Source organism: Typopeltis vanoorti, chromosome 25 (assembly GCF_054136105.1).
Source record: "Typopeltis vanoorti isolate ZY-2024b chromosome 25, IOZ_Tvanoo_1.0, whole genome shotgun sequence".
NCBI classification, from domain to species: domain Eukaryota; kingdom Metazoa; phylum Arthropoda; class Arachnida; order Uropygi; family Thelyphonidae; genus Typopeltis; species Typopeltis vanoorti.
In genome coordinates, this window is record NC_143573.1 from 28402229 (window position 1) to 28422168 (window position 19940).

Consider the following 19940-nt stretch of genomic DNA (forward strand, 5'->3'; position numbering starts at 1 on the left):
TGTTGTTGTTATAAATTCAAACATTTAATTCAAACTCCATTGTTGTTGTTATAAATTCAAACGTTTAAAGAAAGCACAGAAGCCTTACTCCATCATTTGAACTTGAATTGGAACTGCCTCTCACTATCAAAGATACAGGAGTTATTTTAATTACACATTGTTAAAGTTTTAATTAATAATACATCTCTTCAGTTACGCCTTTGTGTTGTATCATGTATCATATGGCTCTCACTGTTTCAAATCTTTAATACTTTCTATTAAACTATGTTTGCCACTGATCGTGGCCTGTAATTTTCAGGTTTAAATAAATGGCCTTTGAATAAACATTATTCATTCCTTTCCTTGTGCCATTACGTGAATTGAAGAAATACTTAGAAAAGAAATGAAAAGTTGTGGAACACCTTCGTATTTCACATAGTGTCAACAGTAAAGCTCTTCAAAACACTAACTATATGGTGTAAATTGAACTTCATAGCGATATACAGCCTATACTTCAACTGCAAGTCAGTAGTCAGAGGTGAAGGATCTAGAAGATGGTTTCAATTTTGTAACTGGGTAAGGAATAAAAACAATAATACAATTTCTTATCAAGTATAATTTGCTACTTGCTACAAGCAGTAGTGCACTCAGGGTTTAATCTTGGGGGGGGGGGGGCATTGAGTAGACGATTTGAAAATACACACTACGCATCACATACGACCTATGACTGAGCATCTGCAATGATCGCTAATTCATGAGTAGTATACAAATAGAAGACACAACACAACATAAATTTAAAGAAATGAATTTTATTAATTAGGAAAAGATTTTTGGAAAATTTTCTAGTGTTTTTTTTTTCCCTTTATCTTTAGGGGTGGGGGAAGGGCTCCCTGCCCCCCTCTGGATTCACGCCACTGCTACAAGTGAGTTGGTCTGATGTAAAATAAGTTGAATGCTATCTCAACTATCATTCATCATCTAGAGACCACATTATGAATTTGTTAATAAGAAATTTGGGATGAAAACTGGCATAATTTCATTTCTTTATAGAATTGAAACTATGAAAATATACAAGAATATGGAACACATTAACTGCACTCACAATGACAACCTACAGGTAAGCGCAACATTTCAGCTCTTTTAAGAATAATTTTTTTATAAAGATTGCAAATTCCTATACATCCCTTGAGGATGTACAGAAAATTTACTTCATAATTACTTCATAAGTAATCATGAAGAAGGGGTAAGCAAAGGACTAACCTAATATCTTGTATTTGAATATCAGGTTTAATATCCCGATATTCAAATACAATACCCCTTATAAAACACAATAAAAATAATAAAATATAATACCCCCCCCCCTTAATTATGTGATTCATAGAGATTATAAATAAAAGTGTTAGCACAATTCTGCTTTGTAGAGAGGCGTGATATTAAAAAGGAGTTTTACTCTGAAATAACTTAACTTTAGCTGGCTGGTTGGCCAAGTGGTTAGCGTATCTGCTCTCCAGCAAAAAGGCTGTGGGTCCAAATCCTGCTGTGGGCATGGATGTTTAAGATCGTCTGTGAAATTAGTGGTGGTGGGCAGTAGATGGTGGAAGCTGCAGTAGGTGCCCTCTCTTGATGAGTCCTCTGGAGGTATTACGTAATAATAGTAATAATCATTACAGAAAAGAGCAAAAATTTATGGCAGTTTGTTGATCTAAATGCATCCTAGATCTGTTTCTTTTCCTTCATGCTGACACAGTGATCAGAATACATTATCAGAAAACAAGCTGCACTACAATCTACATGGCATGCTAAAGTTACTGACCAACCGTTACAACTATTGGCCTGACCTCTGGCGAAAAGAAAAAAAAAAAAAAAAAAAACCTTACTACATTAAAGCTAGAATCCTATTATTATCGTCGTCTATTGGGTTATAAAATTAAATGAAGCTGGAGAGCAACATGTTTACAAAAAGGAAAAAATTAATAAATAAAAATAAAAATTACTTAGTATACATATATGTTAAAAGCTACTGGTATGGATAGTGCCCAATTAAAGCTAAAAATTTGCTTAGAGTCCTAAAGTCAAGGTTTCCTGGAAACTAAGTGGGCTGAATGTATGCCATCTGAATTTTTGGGATTTTTATGCCACCATTATTGTTAAGATTAGGGTGGTTAATCAAAATTTCACAGGCTTCTTTAAATTTCCATTCATACCAGGTTTTTGTATGATGTAACGAGCAAGTACTTTTCCGATCAATTTGGTGTAGGGTGTGATCCGAGAGGCCTGCTTCATCAAAATTGTTAAATTTAATGCGTCTTTGTGCTCTCTTTTTTTTTTTTTTTTAAAACAGATAAGGGTTGTACGTCCAGTTTTCCCAATATATAAGGTAAGTTACAGTGCAATAGATGCAATAAATTCCAGGATGTACCAATGGGGAAAGAGGATCCTTAGAGGAGTTGAATATGTTTTTTAATTATTAGTAATACATTTATAAATAATAGCTATAGCAAAAATACTATTAATAAAGTTCTTCATAAAACTTCATCAAAAAATAATATAGATTACAGTAAAACCATAGCTATCCCATACATTAAAGGGTTACCAGAAAAAATTAATAGAATCCTACACCATTATAATCTTAATGCCACTTTTCAGCTCACTTAGTTTCCAGCAAACCTTGACTTTAGGACTCTAAGCTTTTAACTGTCCATACCAGTGGGTTGTAACCTATGTATACTTATATAAGTAATTTTTATTTATTAATTTTTTCCTTCTTTGTAAACATGTTGCTCTCCAGCTTAATTTAATTTTGTAGCCTAATAAATGATGATAATAGGACTCTAGCTTTGATGTAGTAAGGTTTTTTTTTTTTCACCAGAGGTCAGGCCAATAATGATAACGGTTGGTCAGTAACTTTAGCATGCCATATAGATTGTAGTGCAGCTTGTTTCTTTGTATATATACGTATACTCCAGATGATGACCTTAATGAGAAGGTCAAAACATCAAGTGTATTTTTGTTTATATTAAACTAAAGTTTTACTCCAACAAGGTAGTTGTTTCCATAAGTTTCATAATGCATCCTAGATCTGTTATTTTTTAAATTCCTAACATTATTACTATTATGTGACACCTCCAAAGAGTCCAAAGACCCACTGCAGGAGGGGACCTACTACACAATTCTCTGTCTCCACCACTTAATCCACCAATTACAATGAATTGGCCATTGCCATCATCTACACCAACACCATCTATTGCCCACCACAACCACTAATATTTTTTTGTCTGTAAATTGTGTGTTCTCAAGGCCAATTTGTCTGTATGAGGGATGAAAAACCAGTTTCCAGGAGAAAAACCCTGCTACTTCTGTATGAGGTCGGCTAACTCACCTTCAATTGAAAAAAAAAAAAACACAAATATTTTTATATTTATATGTTTTGAACAGAAGCAGGCAAAATAGCCGTAAATATAATACATATAAATATTCCTCTCATCATGACAAGAATTGAACTTAGCCTTTTCCAATCAAAAGCACAATGTACTGTCATTCTTTCAATTGCGATACAGAGACACTGAAATAGGGTTGAAAGAAAAAATTAATCAACAAAAATTACACAATAACCACAGTAATGAACTTTAATAAGAAGTACAAATACTACATATTGATATTAACAGTACATCAGTGTGTGTAGGAATAAGCAAATCAAAGAAAAGGAATAAAAGGTACATACAACAATTGGTTTACCAATTAAAAATAGTTGTCGCATGCTAGAAATTAAAATTAAAATAATTTTTGATATTTACAATAAGATGATAATCTCCCAAACTTTTGGGAGAGAGAGAGACAATCATTCTGATTCAGGTTAGGCTGATGTAGTAAAAGAGCTTCAAAACCGTCTTTGAAAAGGTGTTCATATTTAAAACTGCTTCTATGGAGAAGTGCTTCATCCCACAGGATACCATGTTTAGTATCAATACTATGCTATTGCCAGACAGACTTTTGAGGTTTCAGGAATTCAATGTAAAACTGAAGTTCATTAATTCTTTATTCCATAGACCGACCTGTTTACCCAAGGCACGTCAAATTACATTCTCACAGGGGGGGGGGTCTGGTAAACACCAGCGCTAAAGATTATTATTATTATTTTTTATTATTATTATTATTATTACGGGTATCTCCATGGAGTCAGTAGACTCATCGCGGGAGACCCAAACTAGCAAAACAATATCTGTCATATCTCTTCTTGAATTCATTTACAGATGAAGAGCTCACAACAAAGTCAGGCAATGAATTCCACTCATTCACCACCCTCCAGGCAAAAAACCTTGTTCTGACACCTTTGTTAACCACACTCTTCTTTAATTTCCAGAGATGACCTCTTGTTCTTCCATCACTATCACACAGCTGAAACATTTCCCCTGCATCAATCCTATAAAAACCTTTTAGTAATTTGAATGTTTCTATCATATCCCCTCTTCTTCGCCTATCAACCAATCTCTGCAATCCACAAGCTCTCAATCTTTCAATGTAGGGAGCATTTTTTATATCACTCACCAACTTGGTCACTCTTCTCTGAAAGATAGAGGTGATAGTTTGTCATTTGCAGGCGGTAAGAGATGATAAATTTTGTTGATAGGAAATCATATGGGATTAAGGTGAAAGTTCTTCAAAATTCTACCAATAGGTTCAGAGATACTAGAAATTAGAACTCTGTGGTCTGTCAAAGAATCCTTTGATGTTGGAACATAGGCATCAATTACTGTTGGATTTCATGAAGGTTGTAACCATTTAATTCCACTAAAGTTTTGAAAGTGAGAAGTCCTTGTAATTTTTTTGGCAGGTGTGATGAGCAGACTTTGCCAGCAATGGTTGGTTTTCAGTGAACACTGGCTAACAAAATACCAGAAGCTGTACAATTAAGAAGGATGTTATTTTCACCCAAATGGGTGAAAGCTATTGATCCAATGCATGAAAGTGGTAAGTTCGTTTTCAGAATAAGACCAAACAGTAAAATCATCATCAAGGTAATGAAACCAAAGACATGGTTGGAAGTGAATGGATGAAAACAAGGTACCTTCCAGATGGTTCAAAAAATAGTGTGCCAAGGGTGGAGAAAGAGGGCTACCCATAGCTATACCTTCAGTCTGCTGTAAATCTTGTTTTAACAGCTGAAACTTGATTGTATAACAAATTCAAAAATCTCAACATCATCATCAGGAGGGAAATCATCATATAGTAAAATAATAGTGTCAGATAACAGAATGTTGGCAAAAAGAGAAACAATGTCAAAACTGACTAAAATATCTGACTCTTAAATTTAAATATTCTTGATTTTTTCAAGAAAATGGAATTCTTGATGAATGATCTGGAGTGTCCAATTTGGGCATTTAATAAACGTGAAAGCAATTCTAAACTCAGCAATTATATATACGGAATAGTCAATACAGTTTCTACTCTAAATCAGGAACGACTCTCTCTCTCTCTCTCTCAAAAAAAAAAAAGTTAAGGGATTCTAATCTTATCATCATCATCATCAAATTCCTGCCATGTACCCTCAAGGGGTGTACAGGATATGACAGTACTACATGAAAAAATTACATCATTACTAACTTCCTATCTACAATTTTCCTCCAAATCAGTCTGTTACTTGTCAAGACTCCAACGTTATCAGATCTTATATTTCTATCGTCTAAAGCACTTTGTACCGTATCAATCCACCTATATCTTGGTCTTCTTCTGGGTCGTTTTCCTGCCAACCTGGCAGAGAACACTTGTTTTGCTAATCTTTCCTCTCCCATTCTATTTAAGTGACCATACCACCTGAGATTAGCTCTGCTAACGCATTCCTGGATGCTGACAATGTCAAGTTCTTTCCTATTCATGATGCTATATGATGGTACAACATGACAAAAATTTCTAATCTTATGGAAACATTAAATGTAGTTTTAATATTAATTTCTAGCATGTGACAACTATTTTTAATTGGTAAACTGATTTATGTATATACCTTGCATTGATGCTCTTTGATTTGCTGTTGTTTCCATGCACTGATGATGTACTGTTATTTTCAGTACAAAATATTTGCACTTTTCATTTAAGTTTATTACTTGGTTATTGTGTAATTTTTGTTTTTATAGTTATGACACAAGTACCTTTAAAGGTTGAAGAAAAAGTAAGTTACTAATGTATTTTCTAAAATCTGTTAAGATTGTGCATAAACATAATGGATAAATTATTTTGCAAAATGCTTTGAACCTTTCGCTGCACCAGTTAAATGGCTATCAAAATAAATAGTTGAATTATTTTGTTAAAATAATTCAACTACTCCAACAGGCATTTTTCACAAAGTATATCAAAAATGAATTTGTCTGCATAAACTCCTTTTGTTGGCAGTGATGGAATTCTGGCACACATGCAAATTGAAAACACGTGAAATGCACACCAAAAGCATGTGAAGGATGAAACCTACAGAAGTAGCTCTGAACCGATTTATATGAAAGATAAAATAAGTTTTCAGCTTTCAGATAAATTGGTTCAATGTGAAAACCTACTTCTCAGCTTTATGCTAAGCTTAATATCTAGGTCGTAGGTCTTGTGGTGGTGAAGCTAAACTTGAATGAAAAAAAAAAAAAATTAAAATCAATACATACAATGGCAACATATCATACAAAACTACCTGAAAGAAAGAGGAAGGGGGGGGATCACAAAAAAACCATCCACAGAGTCAAAATTATGGAATTTCTCTCTTCACAATAATTATGGAAAATTATTGTAAATAGAGAAAAGAATAAGTCAGAACAGGCATATACATATGCCTGACTGAAGAACTTGTTGTACAGGAAACTCTGACAAGGCCCCAAAGAAGCAAGCATGCAAGTCAGCACTACAGCACAAGAATGATACCAAAATTGAAATAAGCAAATTATAGATCAGTTACTAATTTTGGTAAATAATTGTCTTTAAGAAGTTTGAGAATAAGGAAAATGGATACAGAGTAATATTACATGACTTTACGTAGACCTCTGACAGAATATCCCATAGCATATTGCATAAATTGTATAAATTCGTTAGGGTGTCCGCTCTCCAGTCAAAAGGCTGCGGGTTCGAATCCCACCGTGGGCATGGATGTTTGCAATTGTCTGTGAAAATGCTAGTGGTGGTCAGCAGTAGATGCCGCTAGCATAGATGATGAAGGTAGTTGCAGTCAGTGTATTGGTGGAGACAGAGAGATGTAGATGTAGAGTAGATGCCCTCCCTCGATGAGTCTTTGGACTCCCTGGAGGTGTTAAGTAATAATAATAAGTTAAACTCATGGCACAGATAATAGTATTGTACAACAGTCTAATAGATATCAAATTTGGAGCACTGCATACATGCAAAGAGTTAAAGAGAATGAAGAACTGCTGCTATTCAAGTTGCATAGAAATTACGTTATGGATGAACAGAGGGGAAACATAGTTGTTGAGTTTTTCCACTTAGTTATACCATAAATTAAAGATGCGAAAAATTATATTCTTGGTTTAATCCTTTATCCAAGTAAAAGCAAACACAGTTTGCGCGTGAAGTAACTTCATGACTAGACAACTCGTATATAAAGGCTAATGACTCCAGATCACTTGCCTTAGTATCCCATAATGCAAAACATATCCTTACGAACATGTATATGCATTATGGGAAGGGTCACTGCCCAGACTGGTTTAGATCTTTACTGAAATCTCATTAGTGAAAGTCATACCCAGAAGTGATACCAAGGTTGAAGTAATGCAAAAGTCATATTTCCATATGAGTAACCAAACGTTGTCACACCATATTACTAAAATACTCTGGATTAGAGAGACATTGAGTTTCGAATTTCATGGAGTTATACTATAAATTAAAGATGACATTATTAAATTAATTTCTTGGCATCTTTAATTTATAGTATAACCTTTTGGCTACTTGCATAGCATTATACATGTCCAAAAGGATATTTGCTTTGCATTATGGGATACTAAGGCAAGTGATGTGAAGTCATTAGCCTCTATATATGAGTTGCCAAGAGGTTTACTTCACTGGCAAACTTTGTTTGCTTACACTTGGATAAAGGATTAAACCAAGAATACAATGTCTTGGCATCTTTAATTTATAGGGAAACATCATTCCTTGCCAATGGAGCAGGTTTGGGAAGTGTGATGTGAAAGAATGATACTTCCCTTTCATAAAAACTTGAGAATGGATGTTATAATTCGTAGAAGCAAGTGTACACTTTTGCATTTTGAGAAGGCTGTATTATACTGGTTACCAGATAAGCTAATAAGACTTATAAGATGAAGAATGGAAAATTCAGAGCACAGGTTAAAATACAAAATGATTGAATAGATCCCTTTCCAATAATTCAGGGATAAAACAAGGAGAAAGTCTAGGATGCTTTTTGACTTGGCTCTGGAATATATTATCCAATCATTACTAGTAGATACTAAAAGGCACTCTAATAAACAAATCCATACAAACTAAAATATACAGATGACATTAACATCGTGTAAAGAACCAAAATAGAAATACCAGGGTGGTCTGAAAAGTTCTCTGCCTAACAATGAAAAAAAAAAAAAAAAAAAAATTTCAAATTTCAAAATTATTTTTACTTTTCAGCATAATCTCCCTTAATACTGATACATTTATTCCAGCGATGCTCCAACGCCATTATCCCGTCCCTGTAGTGGTTCTCAGTAAGATCTGCAAAATACTTCTCTACCGCTTCAATCACCTCTTGATTCGAAGAAAATGTTGACGAGCGAGGAAGAGGTCTAGTTTGGGGAAGAAAAAGAAGCCTGAGGGAGCCAATCAATCAAATCTGGGGAACAGGGTGGATGTTCCAACAATTCATGGTGCAGATCCCTTAATTTTCCCATTGCCAAAACACCTTTATGGGCAGGTGCACTGTCCTGATGAAAGATGATTTTTTTCTTCTGCAAACCGGGTCTTTTCTCATGAATTTTTCGTCTAGTCTGGTTAAAAGATCGGAATAATATTCCCCTGTTATTGTTTTACTCTTTTCAAGATAATTAATAAACAAAATGCCTTTAGCATCCCAAAACAGCAATGCCATGACCTTTCCTGCTGATGGAACAGACTTTGTCATCTTTGGTGCTGAACAACTGGCTTCTGTCCACTGTTTTGACTGCTGCTTGGATTCTGGTGTGTAATGGTGAATCCAAGTCTCATCCATAATAATAAATCAATGCACAAAATCAGTTTTATTCTTATTAAAAGTCTCCAAGCACTATTCGGAGACTTTCATGCGAGTGCGTTTTTGATCTGCTGTGAGTAAGTGCAGCACCCATCTTGCGCAAAGCTTTTTCATTTGCAATTCTTCGTGCAAAATATATCCTAGATGTTCTTTTGAAATGCCTATAGTCTCAGCTATTTCACGTACTTTGACTAGCTGGTCATCCAATACGTATCGTGCAATTGATCAATGATTTCTGGTGGTGTTACACTTTTTGGACGTCCTTCACGTGGATCATCTTCAAGGCTGGTATGGCCACGTTTAAACTCGGCAGCCCATTTCTTAATTGTCGAAAACGAAGGAGAAGAGTGCTCAAACTTTTATGAACTTTGAATGAATTTCTTTTGGCATTAAACCTTCTTTAACAAAGAATTTTATAACTGTACGATACTCAATTTTATCCATTTCAAGGGATTCAGATAACCGTATGAAACAAACTACAGGTATCCCTCGATTAGCGCAGTTACTTAATCCCTCGATGTCACTGCATACACCAAAATTGCATTAATCAAATCTAATAATCAATGGTAAAAAGTACAATTCGTCCCTGATCGATTACTGTACTAATAGTTCGTTTTATATGGTACTCTTTTAGGAAAGATAAAAAATGAATGCAAAGTAAATGTTTAATAAATACTTGTACCTACATTAGTTACTGCAATTTTTTTTAATCAAAAGAAGTTATCAAGAGTTATTTGAATGGTTTTAGTTTTTTTCTTATTGGCATAAATTCTACGATAACAAACAAAATGACTCTCCGGACCTCAGCAAACAAGCATTCTTCGATTAACATCTGGATCCGTATCCATTACTTGCTGCTTAAGCGATTCTAAACTGCAAAATATTCCATCCAGTTCTTTGACTATTATTTCCTTTGGAACCTCATCTTCACATTCCATTTGTTCATTGTCTTCATATGTGCATTGTTGTTCAATTTCAAGAAGATCGTTGTCACTGAAATCTTTTGAATTTGAATCCAATAATTCTTTAACATCTTCTGCATCAACACCATCAAAACCATCAAAACCGAGGTCTTCACCAATTGCAACGATTTCTTTGACCAGGTTGTTCAGAGGATTTTGAAAACAACCTAGGTCATTAGCGCATTCTGGCAGAAGGTTTTTCCAAACAGCTTTCATGCAACTAGAAGACACTTGCTCCCACTAGTCACGAATGTTCTCAATTGCGTGTTTAAATGTTAAATTTTTTCCAAAATTCGTGGAGCGTAATCGCATTTTCTCCCATTGTTGTTTCTACTGCCTTTGAAAATGTCTTTTTAAGAAAATAGGCTTTGAAAGTCGCAATGACGCCCATGTCCATGGGTTGTAGCAATGATGTCGTATTTGGTGGAAAAAATAAAACTTTCACATTCTCACACAGATCATTAAGAGAATTTGGATGACCAGATGCATTGTCTAAAATCAAAAGAGCTTTGAAAGCTAAGTTATTTCTCTTGCAATTAATTTCAATTGCCGGGCAAAAATAAGACAAACCAATCTTCGAATAGACTTTGGTTAACCCAAGCCTTCTGATTCGCCTACCAAATTACAGATAAAGAGTTCTTGTTACATCCTTTTAAAGCCCTTGTGTTCTGAGTTTGATAGACAAGCAGCGGCTTCAATTTAAAATCTCCATTAGCATTCCCTCCAAGCATAACAGTTAAGCGATCTTTTGATACTTTATAGCCAGGCTGCGCTGCTGCTTTTTTTGATATAAAAGTTCTAGATGGCATTTTTTTCCAATAGAGTCCAGTTTCATCTACATTGAAATTTTGGCATAATTAATCGTAATCATTTTCTTCGATAACTTTCTGCAGCTCAGCAGGAAATGTGGATGCAGCATCACCTGTTATTTTCGCATTCTTTAGTCCAGCTCTAGATTTAAAATTTTCTAGCTAGCCTTTGCTAGCTGTAATTTCGAATTGTCTTCTTTATATTTAGTCTCTTTAAGTCTTGAAAACAGGCTTAGAGCTTTGGCCATGATATTATAGGCACTAATTAGAATTCTCTATTGATCGCAGCCTTCCAGCCAAATAATCAACAGATCTTCCATTTCAACCATTATAGCACTCCGGTTACATGTGCATTGCATACTTGCAGATGTAGATGCCGCTTTACCTTGCTCGCAATGCTCATCAGCTTTGGATAAAATAGTCCATATTGTAGACTCATTAAAATCAAATTCACATCCGATCTTACTTTCACCACGTTTAAATCTTTTAATTATATCAAGTTTTGTATCTAAGGTTTGTATCTAACCTAACCTTCCTCTTTTTTTTTTTTTTTTTTTCACTTAATGACCCTGTTGTGGGATTGCTCTTATTCTTCAACATGATCAATGGGCTGTAAAATTTATGAAGAACGTGATTTGTAAATATGCACAACAGAACAACTTAAGCTTGTAATGCACCCACTCTTAATGCTAGCAGCGAAGTAACTGGCTGGGACTCAGTCTCGTGGCATGATTTTCTTGGAATTTTCCCAGCCTCGTGGCATGATTTTCATGATTTTCACCCATTGTTTTTTCGACTGCCTTCGAGAATGTCTTTTTAAGAAAATAGGCTTTGACAGTTGCAATGACTCCCATGTCCATAGGTTGTAACAATGATGTTGTATTTGGTGGGAAAAATAAAACTTTCATATTCTCACACAGATCATTAAGAGAATTTGGATGACCACGAGGCTAGCAGCCTCGTGGCGTGAGCATGATTATGCGTGGTAAATTTAAAGGTGCGTTAATCAAAACTCTTGCCGCGTATATCAAGGGATTGCCGCAATTACTTTCTCCGCGATAATCAATTCAGCATTAAGCAAAACCACGTTAAGCAAGGGATATCTGTACTTGATAGAATGACTTGCAATTTCCCATGGATGTTTATGACAGATGTACCAACTTAGAAAAACAAAATCGTGCTGATAGTGTTGCCTTCTGTGGTCAAGCTGAGAACTTTTCAGACCGCCCTCGTATTTAAATTAGCATGTGAGATAGAGCTAAAAATTAAGCAACCAAAAAAAAAATATATATATATATATATATATAGTAATAAATAAAAAAATTATTAATACTAAACAGAATAAGTTAACTGATACAAGTGTGAAAACTGAGAAGTATGAAACAGAAAAAGTGGAACAATTCAAATGTTTATGAGTAATAATTATAAACCAAATGAGATGGCAGAAGTGCATAATCGAATATTTTATTTATTTAGTGTATGGATCACACACGAAAAATTACATTAATCTTTAGTTTAAAATAGACAAAATGCTTAAACGTGATATAAAACAGTCATAAAGAAGACACTCAGGAATAGATTACAGTTATATCTAGGTTGCTTATCCAATCAACTGCACTTGGTGCAGTGTGGATGAATAAAAAGAAGTAGCGTAATCAGAATTTTTCTGTCTGTCTATTAATAATTCACCTGTCTGTAACCTATAGAGGGTAGAGAATACAATTTCAGCTTTTGAAAGGAATATCCTAAGAAAAATATCTGGCCTAGTGAATGATGCAGGATCAGATACAACCAAGAGTTATATCACTCTTGGTTGTATACACAAACTACAATACCTAGTTTAATCAAGTTTAAAAAATTGTAATGGGAAGGAGGTGTTTTTTTTTAAAAGAAAAATGATGGTATTCCGAAAATGTTGAGAGAAAATGATATAGCTACAGGGATAGAATGTAGTGTATTGTATTTTCAGGGAGGACAGAGAGAATAGGACAGCTGGTGGGATATTGCTGATGATTGCTGAAGAACTACAACCAAAAAATTGGAAGTTAAAAGAGGATTTTAGGTCTGAGAAAGATGGTTCATTTGAGGCTGTCTGAGTGAGAAAGAAGCCAATAGGACAAAATATATTGTTGGGACCAGGAAGAGCCAGAGGATGATGTAGATGCCAAGCATCAGCAGATTAGCACAATGCGTGCAAGCCAAGCAATTATTATGGGAGACTTCAACTATAGGGACACAGGAGGAAAGGGAACATGGCAAGATGGAAGTGGGATTTATACAATTGTTAAGGGATGATTAACTGAAGCATGTTATAGAGGGGACCAAGGATTTGCGAGCCTGGATCTGGTAATGACATCAGAATATATCCATAACCAAGATAGATACTCTATTTCCAATTGGGGAAAGTGAACACACAATGTTATTCTGAAAAGTTGCCAAACGTGAAATTCTCTGTCAAGAAAGGATTTATGTTGAACTATAAAGTTAGTAATTATGACAGACTCAGAAGTCATCTTAGAGCAGTGCCATGACTTGAGAAGCTACAAGGTAGTTTGTCAAGTAGTACATGGAAATCAGAGATTGTTTGACAGAAGCAGTATCAGACTGCAAATCTAAGATGAGGTGCATAAACCAAGTGGAGATTAAGTGGATGAGTAAATATATAAAGCAAGAGCCACAATAAACTAAAACACTGTGGAGGGAATATAAAAGAAAAGGTGATCAGCATATAAGCAGTATGAAGTGCAAGAAAGAAGGGCAACTAGTATGGTAAGAAAGACCAAATCAGATGAGAGAGAATTAGCTAAGCAGGTCAAAGTAAATCCAAAAGAGTTTTTTTTTTTTTTTTTTGTTATATAGCAAGTAAGAGGAAATATGACTATGGAGGAGCTATACTGGAGAAAGTAGGGAAAACAAGAGATCTGAGGTTGATGAGTGATAGAAACCTGAAATTCAGGGGACATATTGCAAAAGTGGTGAAGGTAAGACAGAGGATTGCTGCAATAATGAGAAGGATGCTGACCTGCAGAGATAAAAGTGTTATCATTTCGTTGTATAAGACCCTGATCAGACCACACTGAGATTATTGTTCTCAGATTTGGTCTCCAGGATTTGAAGGGGATAAATTAACTGTGGAAAGGGTACAAAGGCAGATAACAAAAATGGTTTCAGGACTGTACAATGTTAGTTATGAGGATCGGCTGAGGGAATGTGGACTGCAGAGTTTGGTAGATAGAAGGAGAGGTGATATGACTGAGACGTTTAAACTGTTGAGAGGTGGTTACAGGGTTGACACTGGGGAGTTCTTTCGCTTGGTAGAACAGTGGGAAAGGAGTGATGATAAGGGGCCATCCCTGGAAGTTACGAAAGGAAACCTGTGAGCAAGAGGGTGAGAAGTGGTTCCTTTGAATGGAGGGTGGTTGAACCGTGGAATGTACTGCCTGATAGAGTGGTGAGAGTGAGAATAGTCAATGTTTAAGGAGTGGTACGATGGACTTTGTGTTTCCTAGAAGGGACCTCCCACGATGAGTCTTGATAGACTTGTGTTTCATAGGAAGGACCTCCCGCGATGAGTTTTTTGACTCCTTGGAGTCAAAAGAATAATAATAGTGACTGTGGTAGGAAGACTTTTAACAATGCTGATAATAAGAAGGTGACAAAAGCAAAAGAAATAGTTGAGTTGCTGAGTGATCATTTTGCAAAGGTGGAAAATTTCCAGTTGCTGATGTGACAGAGATGCATACCAAATTGACATATATGAACAGGAAGTGTTCAGCATATTGAAAAATATCAATGTGAATACAGCAGCAGGACTAGATGACATGTCAGACCATGTACTATGTGAATTGGCATTTCCTCAGCTCTGGTAGTGTTCTAGGGGAGTGAAAAGAGGGTAAGATAGTTCCACGGTGTAAAGGTGGCTCCAAGGTAGCAAACTACAGACCAATCAATATATCAGGAGTGGTTGTTAAAGTATTGTAAAAGTTGGGTGAATGAGGAAGAGCTACTCTATGGCGAGTAGCATGGCTTTGTAAAGGGTAAGTCTTAAATAAATAAATCAGCTAACACCTTTTATTCCAGTATAGGGAGTAGGTAACCGTTTTAGTCTTATCTAACTTTTGACTGAGTGGGCAGTTCAATCTCCACTGGTACCCAATCAGAGAGATAGCTGGCCCAAGGCTATCACTAATTAAGCAGCATGCAGTGAAGAGACGGCTCAACAAGTGCCACCATCTTGTGGTCCCTAACACAATATATTTAATGTCTGAAATAGTGTGGGTTCTACAGTCAATTTTCTTGAGTTTATGGGACGAAAAACCAGAGTTTCTGGGAGGAAAAAACCCGTTTGCCCATGCCAGAGATCGACTAACTTGGGAACTGGTCAAAAAAAAGGCTTAGAAAAACTTCCTCTAGTCACCGACTAGATTTGAAACCCAGTCTTTCTTTGTGTGGTTAAACGCCATGGTGTACAAATGCCACATCCACTGAGCTACACAGGCTTGGGGTAAGTCTTGTCTTAGTAATTCATTCACATTTTATAACGAAGTGACAGTGGAATTGGATAAAGAAAATGGTTACACTGTGATACTACTGGATTTTGCAAAAAGGCATTTGGCAGAATACCATATGAAAGAGGAAAAAAAAAAAAGTTGGAGAAAATGGGAAAGGATTATGAAGCTAGTAGCATGGATAGGAGATGGCTGACAAACACCAGAGTGGAATCGAGAAGAATGAGGGCTCATGGAATACCTCAGAATTCTATACTAGGGCTGCTATTCTTTAATTTGTATATCAATAATATATGGAAAGATTTAAGGGAGGGAGGATTACTATTATTATTATTACTATTATTATTTGACACCTCCAGGGAGTCCAAAGACTCATTGAGGGAGAGCACCTGCTCTACAGCTCTGTCTCCACCACTCAATACTCCAACTGACCACTACTACACCAATGCCATCTACTGTTGACCACCACCACTACTAGTATTTCCACAGACAATCACAAACATCCATGCCCATGGCAGGATTCGAACCCGAAGCCTTTTGGCTGGAGAGGGGATATGCTAACCACTCCGCCAGTCATGCTGGCTAACCGAGTGGTTAGCATCAGGGAGATCAGGGGTGGTAGAGAGGATTCAGAGATGAGTGACTAAGCTGGTGACAGGTCTCTGGAATGCTCCCTATGACAAGAGTTTGAATGTTTGTCTGTTACAAATGGATATTCATTTGTTTGCTGATGATGCAAAACTGGGAAGAGATAATAGATAAAAGGTGATGTAGATATCCTGCAGGATGATTGAAATAAATTGGCAGTGTAAGCAAAGGATAATGATTGTAAATTTAATTGCAAAATATAAGGTATGCACTTTGGGGTGAAAAGGTTACACACAGTGCATCATATTGATGGTACTGGATTGCAGGAAATTGATGAGACTAGGGACATGGTGGACAGAGTTGAAATTCACAGTACATATTGCAAAAGTTGGTAAAATAGTTCCAAGGATTATTTGGATGTTGAAAAACACACTAACAAGTAAAGACACGGAAGTTATCATCTCTCTTTATAAGACTATGATTTGGTTGCATCTTGACTTCTGAGCACAGATTTGATCCCCTGGGTTTCTTGGTAGATCAAGGGTGGTAGAGAGGATTCAGAGATGAGTGACTAAGCTGGTGACAGGTCTCTGGAATGCTCCCTATGACAATAGTTGAATATTTGAATGTTACAAAGTTTGGTAGGCAGAAAAGAGGAAAGAGGTTTTATAAACTGATGCAAAGAAAACTTTTTAATACACAACAAATAGAGAATTAGGAATCATCTTTAGAAGTTGTGTAAGAATAACTTAAAAGATGCCAAGAAATTATATTCTTGATTTAATCCTTTATCCAAGTGTAAGCAAACAAAGTTTGTGAGAAGTATCTTCAGGACAGGGTAACATGTATATAAAGGCTAACGACTCCACATCAATTGCCTTAGTATCCCATAATGCAAAAAACACATCCCTTTGGATGTATATGATACTAGGCATTATGGGAAGGGCCACTACCCAGACTGGTTTTGGCCTTTATTGAAGTCTCACCAGTGGGAGTCAGATCCAGAAGGGATACAGTCATATATTTTCCATATGCAAGTATTAAAAAGATGTATCATCTTATTATTCACTTTCTCTGGATCAGAGATAATGTTGAAGGTTTTTTCATTTCTGGGTATCCCTTCTGGCTCTGGCCTCCAGTGATGAGGCCTCAATAAAGGTCGAAATTGGTCTGGGTAGTGGCCCTTCCCATAATGCATAGTCATACACACCTGGAAGGATGTGTGCTTTGCATTATGACATATTAAGGCAATTGATGTGAAGTCATTAGCCTCTATATATAAGCAGCCCTGTCATGGAAATGTTAAGTTATAGTATAACCAAGTGAAAAAACTTTCAGCATCTGTTTGGGTAAGAGTGTGGTTAGTAAGGGTGTGCAGACTAAATTTTTTGTGTGGAGAGTGATGAATGAGGGGAATGAACTGTAAAATTAGTTGCAAGTTCCTTGACAGTAAATGAGTTGAAGAAGAGGTCTGATAGGTTTTGTGTATAAAATGTTTAGTTTGGATCTCCAATGATGAGTCTTTAAACTCCATGGAGATGCTGTATAATAATAATAATAATAATTCTTAAAACTACAAACAGTAAAATTTGTGGTAAAAAATCAAAAGCAAAACCAAAAACAAGATAGACAGATAGATACCAATAGTCAAGACTGCAATATCATATTGCAATGTCCAAATCAGAAAAGGTCTGTGACAGACAGTGTTGGAAACAACAATTTCAGGAAGCTAAAATTTATTCTTCCTATGGCTGTTCAGCCCAAGTAAGTATTATATTATACTGGTGGAACTATGTGATTGAAGCTGACGAGGTGAGAGATAAGTGATTATGGAAAGAGTTGATGTTCATAATTAGAGAACTGAAAGCAGATATAATCAAAACACACAGCAAACATGATGAAGAAATATATAGAATAACCATGAATACTACCAAGAATGTTTAAGGATGTTAATATCCTTCTTTATGAGGTGCTAATACAATCACATCCAAATTAACTGGCCAAGACCTGGCAAGCATTCTGGAAGGTGGTGGTGATGAAATGATAGGGGGGGAGCAAAGAGAGAATGTTGTATTGAGAATCCTCAATACAACAAATATGAGGGGAGGCAGATTCGATTCTTGTCGTGATGGGAAAAATCTTTATATGGATTTTATACTAGTGGTGGTGGTGTTGGGCAGTGGATGATAATGTGGATGATTGGTAGTAGAGGTTCGGTTTAATGATGGAGACGGAGGGTTGTAGATTGGCATCCTCCGACGTATTATTCGTGACTCCTTGGAGGTGTCACGAATAATAATAATAAAATTAAGAGAATATGAGAAACAGTTAACAAGGAAATATCATTAGATAAGAGAACGAGAATCCTCTTTTATGCATTATTACAATATAATAACAGGTCTATGGAACATCAGCTACATGGAAGATTACGAGATATAATCAACAGATAATGGGGGGGGGTGACAGATTAAGAGAATATGAGAAACATAGCTAACAAGGAAATTTCATTAGATACACGAAAACTTTTAATATACGGCAAGAGAAAGGAACGATCCCTGGAATATTTATGGGTATGGTTAGCAAGATAAAGGGAAATTTAAATTTTTCTCGTGTGCCAAGTAATCTATGACTGGGATAGTCTGTCAACAGTAATGTCGAGTGCTATATACGTAAATGATTTTATTTATTTATTTATTTTTCAAAACTATGTGTGAAAGACAATGAGTCTGGAGTAATTAGCTTCCGGCAACTGCTCAGTCCTAATTCGGCTTAGAGGTATTCAAAATTATAATACAATGAGAGGCTATAACAAGAGGAGTTAACAGCATATCATGTTCAAGCTTCGTATATCATCCACACATGGCAACATATACATACTAACGCTGACAGTACTTAAATCTAAATGCAATGTGTCAATACAATAAAAAGAAAAGCTAAACGACTTCTGAAACAACCAGATACACGATCTGAGACATGATGAATCGTAAGCGTGCCGGTGACTTTTAAATGTTTCTAATGCGACCCAGATATTACACAATATCAAACATGATGAATTACTGCTAAAGAACATAGGGAACGTTATCTGGGACATTTTCTTTCCTTGTTTTGATGTAGCTTTTCAATTTATATCGCAATAAAAAAAAAAATTTTAAAAATACTTACTTTTGGAAGATCCCTAATGTGATTCGCATCCAAGAGAAGTTCTTCGAGAGTACGGGCGTAGCGTAAAACATCATCAGGAATACTAGATAAACTGCAATGCCTTTTATCGATATACTCAACCTGACGATTGCAGCCTCTAAATAGCGGTATACAACGAAACATGACTTCTCACTTCACATTCACAAAATAAAAACAATCACATGAACACATCAAGAAACTTTACCACATTTTATTAACCACGTAAGCCTCAAATCGACATAACACTATATAATTTGAACGCGAAAACTAGATGAATGACGTCAAAATTTCTTGAAATAATGAGCGCCGCCTAGGAAGTATTGCATACACGTCGAATATCACTTTAAAATATAGAATGCCCACAAAATTGACAATTTTTCTCTTACATTGACAGAAAGCTTTTATGCAATGTTTGATTAAAATAATCTGGAAGATGAGAGTTTTTGTTGTTCTTGTTGTTATACTTATCTTGAGCCATAAGTTCTAAAATAATATAGTTGCTGGATGTCATGATAACCGATCACTCATGGATCCTATACTTACTTCCTAAAAAGGAAACTTTTCTTATTACATGAAAAAGACTTTCCGCCTACTGTGTACATGCGGTTACATATTTATTTATTTTTGGCAAGTTCACCAGAGGAAGACCGAGAAAACCCAGTGCTGTAAAAAAATAAAAATAAAATAATTAATTAAT

The 19940-nt window shown here is 35.7% G+C and overlaps 1 protein-coding gene across 1 annotated transcript in view; it reads right to left on the minus strand.

Moving 5' to 3' along the window:
• LOC150092621 (protein lap4-like) overlaps positions 1–19476 on the minus strand; it is a 737075-nt gene extending 717599 nt beyond the window's left edge. The window contains exon 1 of the mRNA XM_090414245.1: positions 19226–19476. Within this exon, the coding sequence (XP_090270371.1) occupies positions 19226–19387 (162 nt within the window). The 5' untranslated portion in view covers positions 19388–19476. The remainder of the gene's footprint in view (positions 1–19225) is intronic.
• Between the last annotated feature and the right edge of the window lie 464 nt (positions 19477–19940).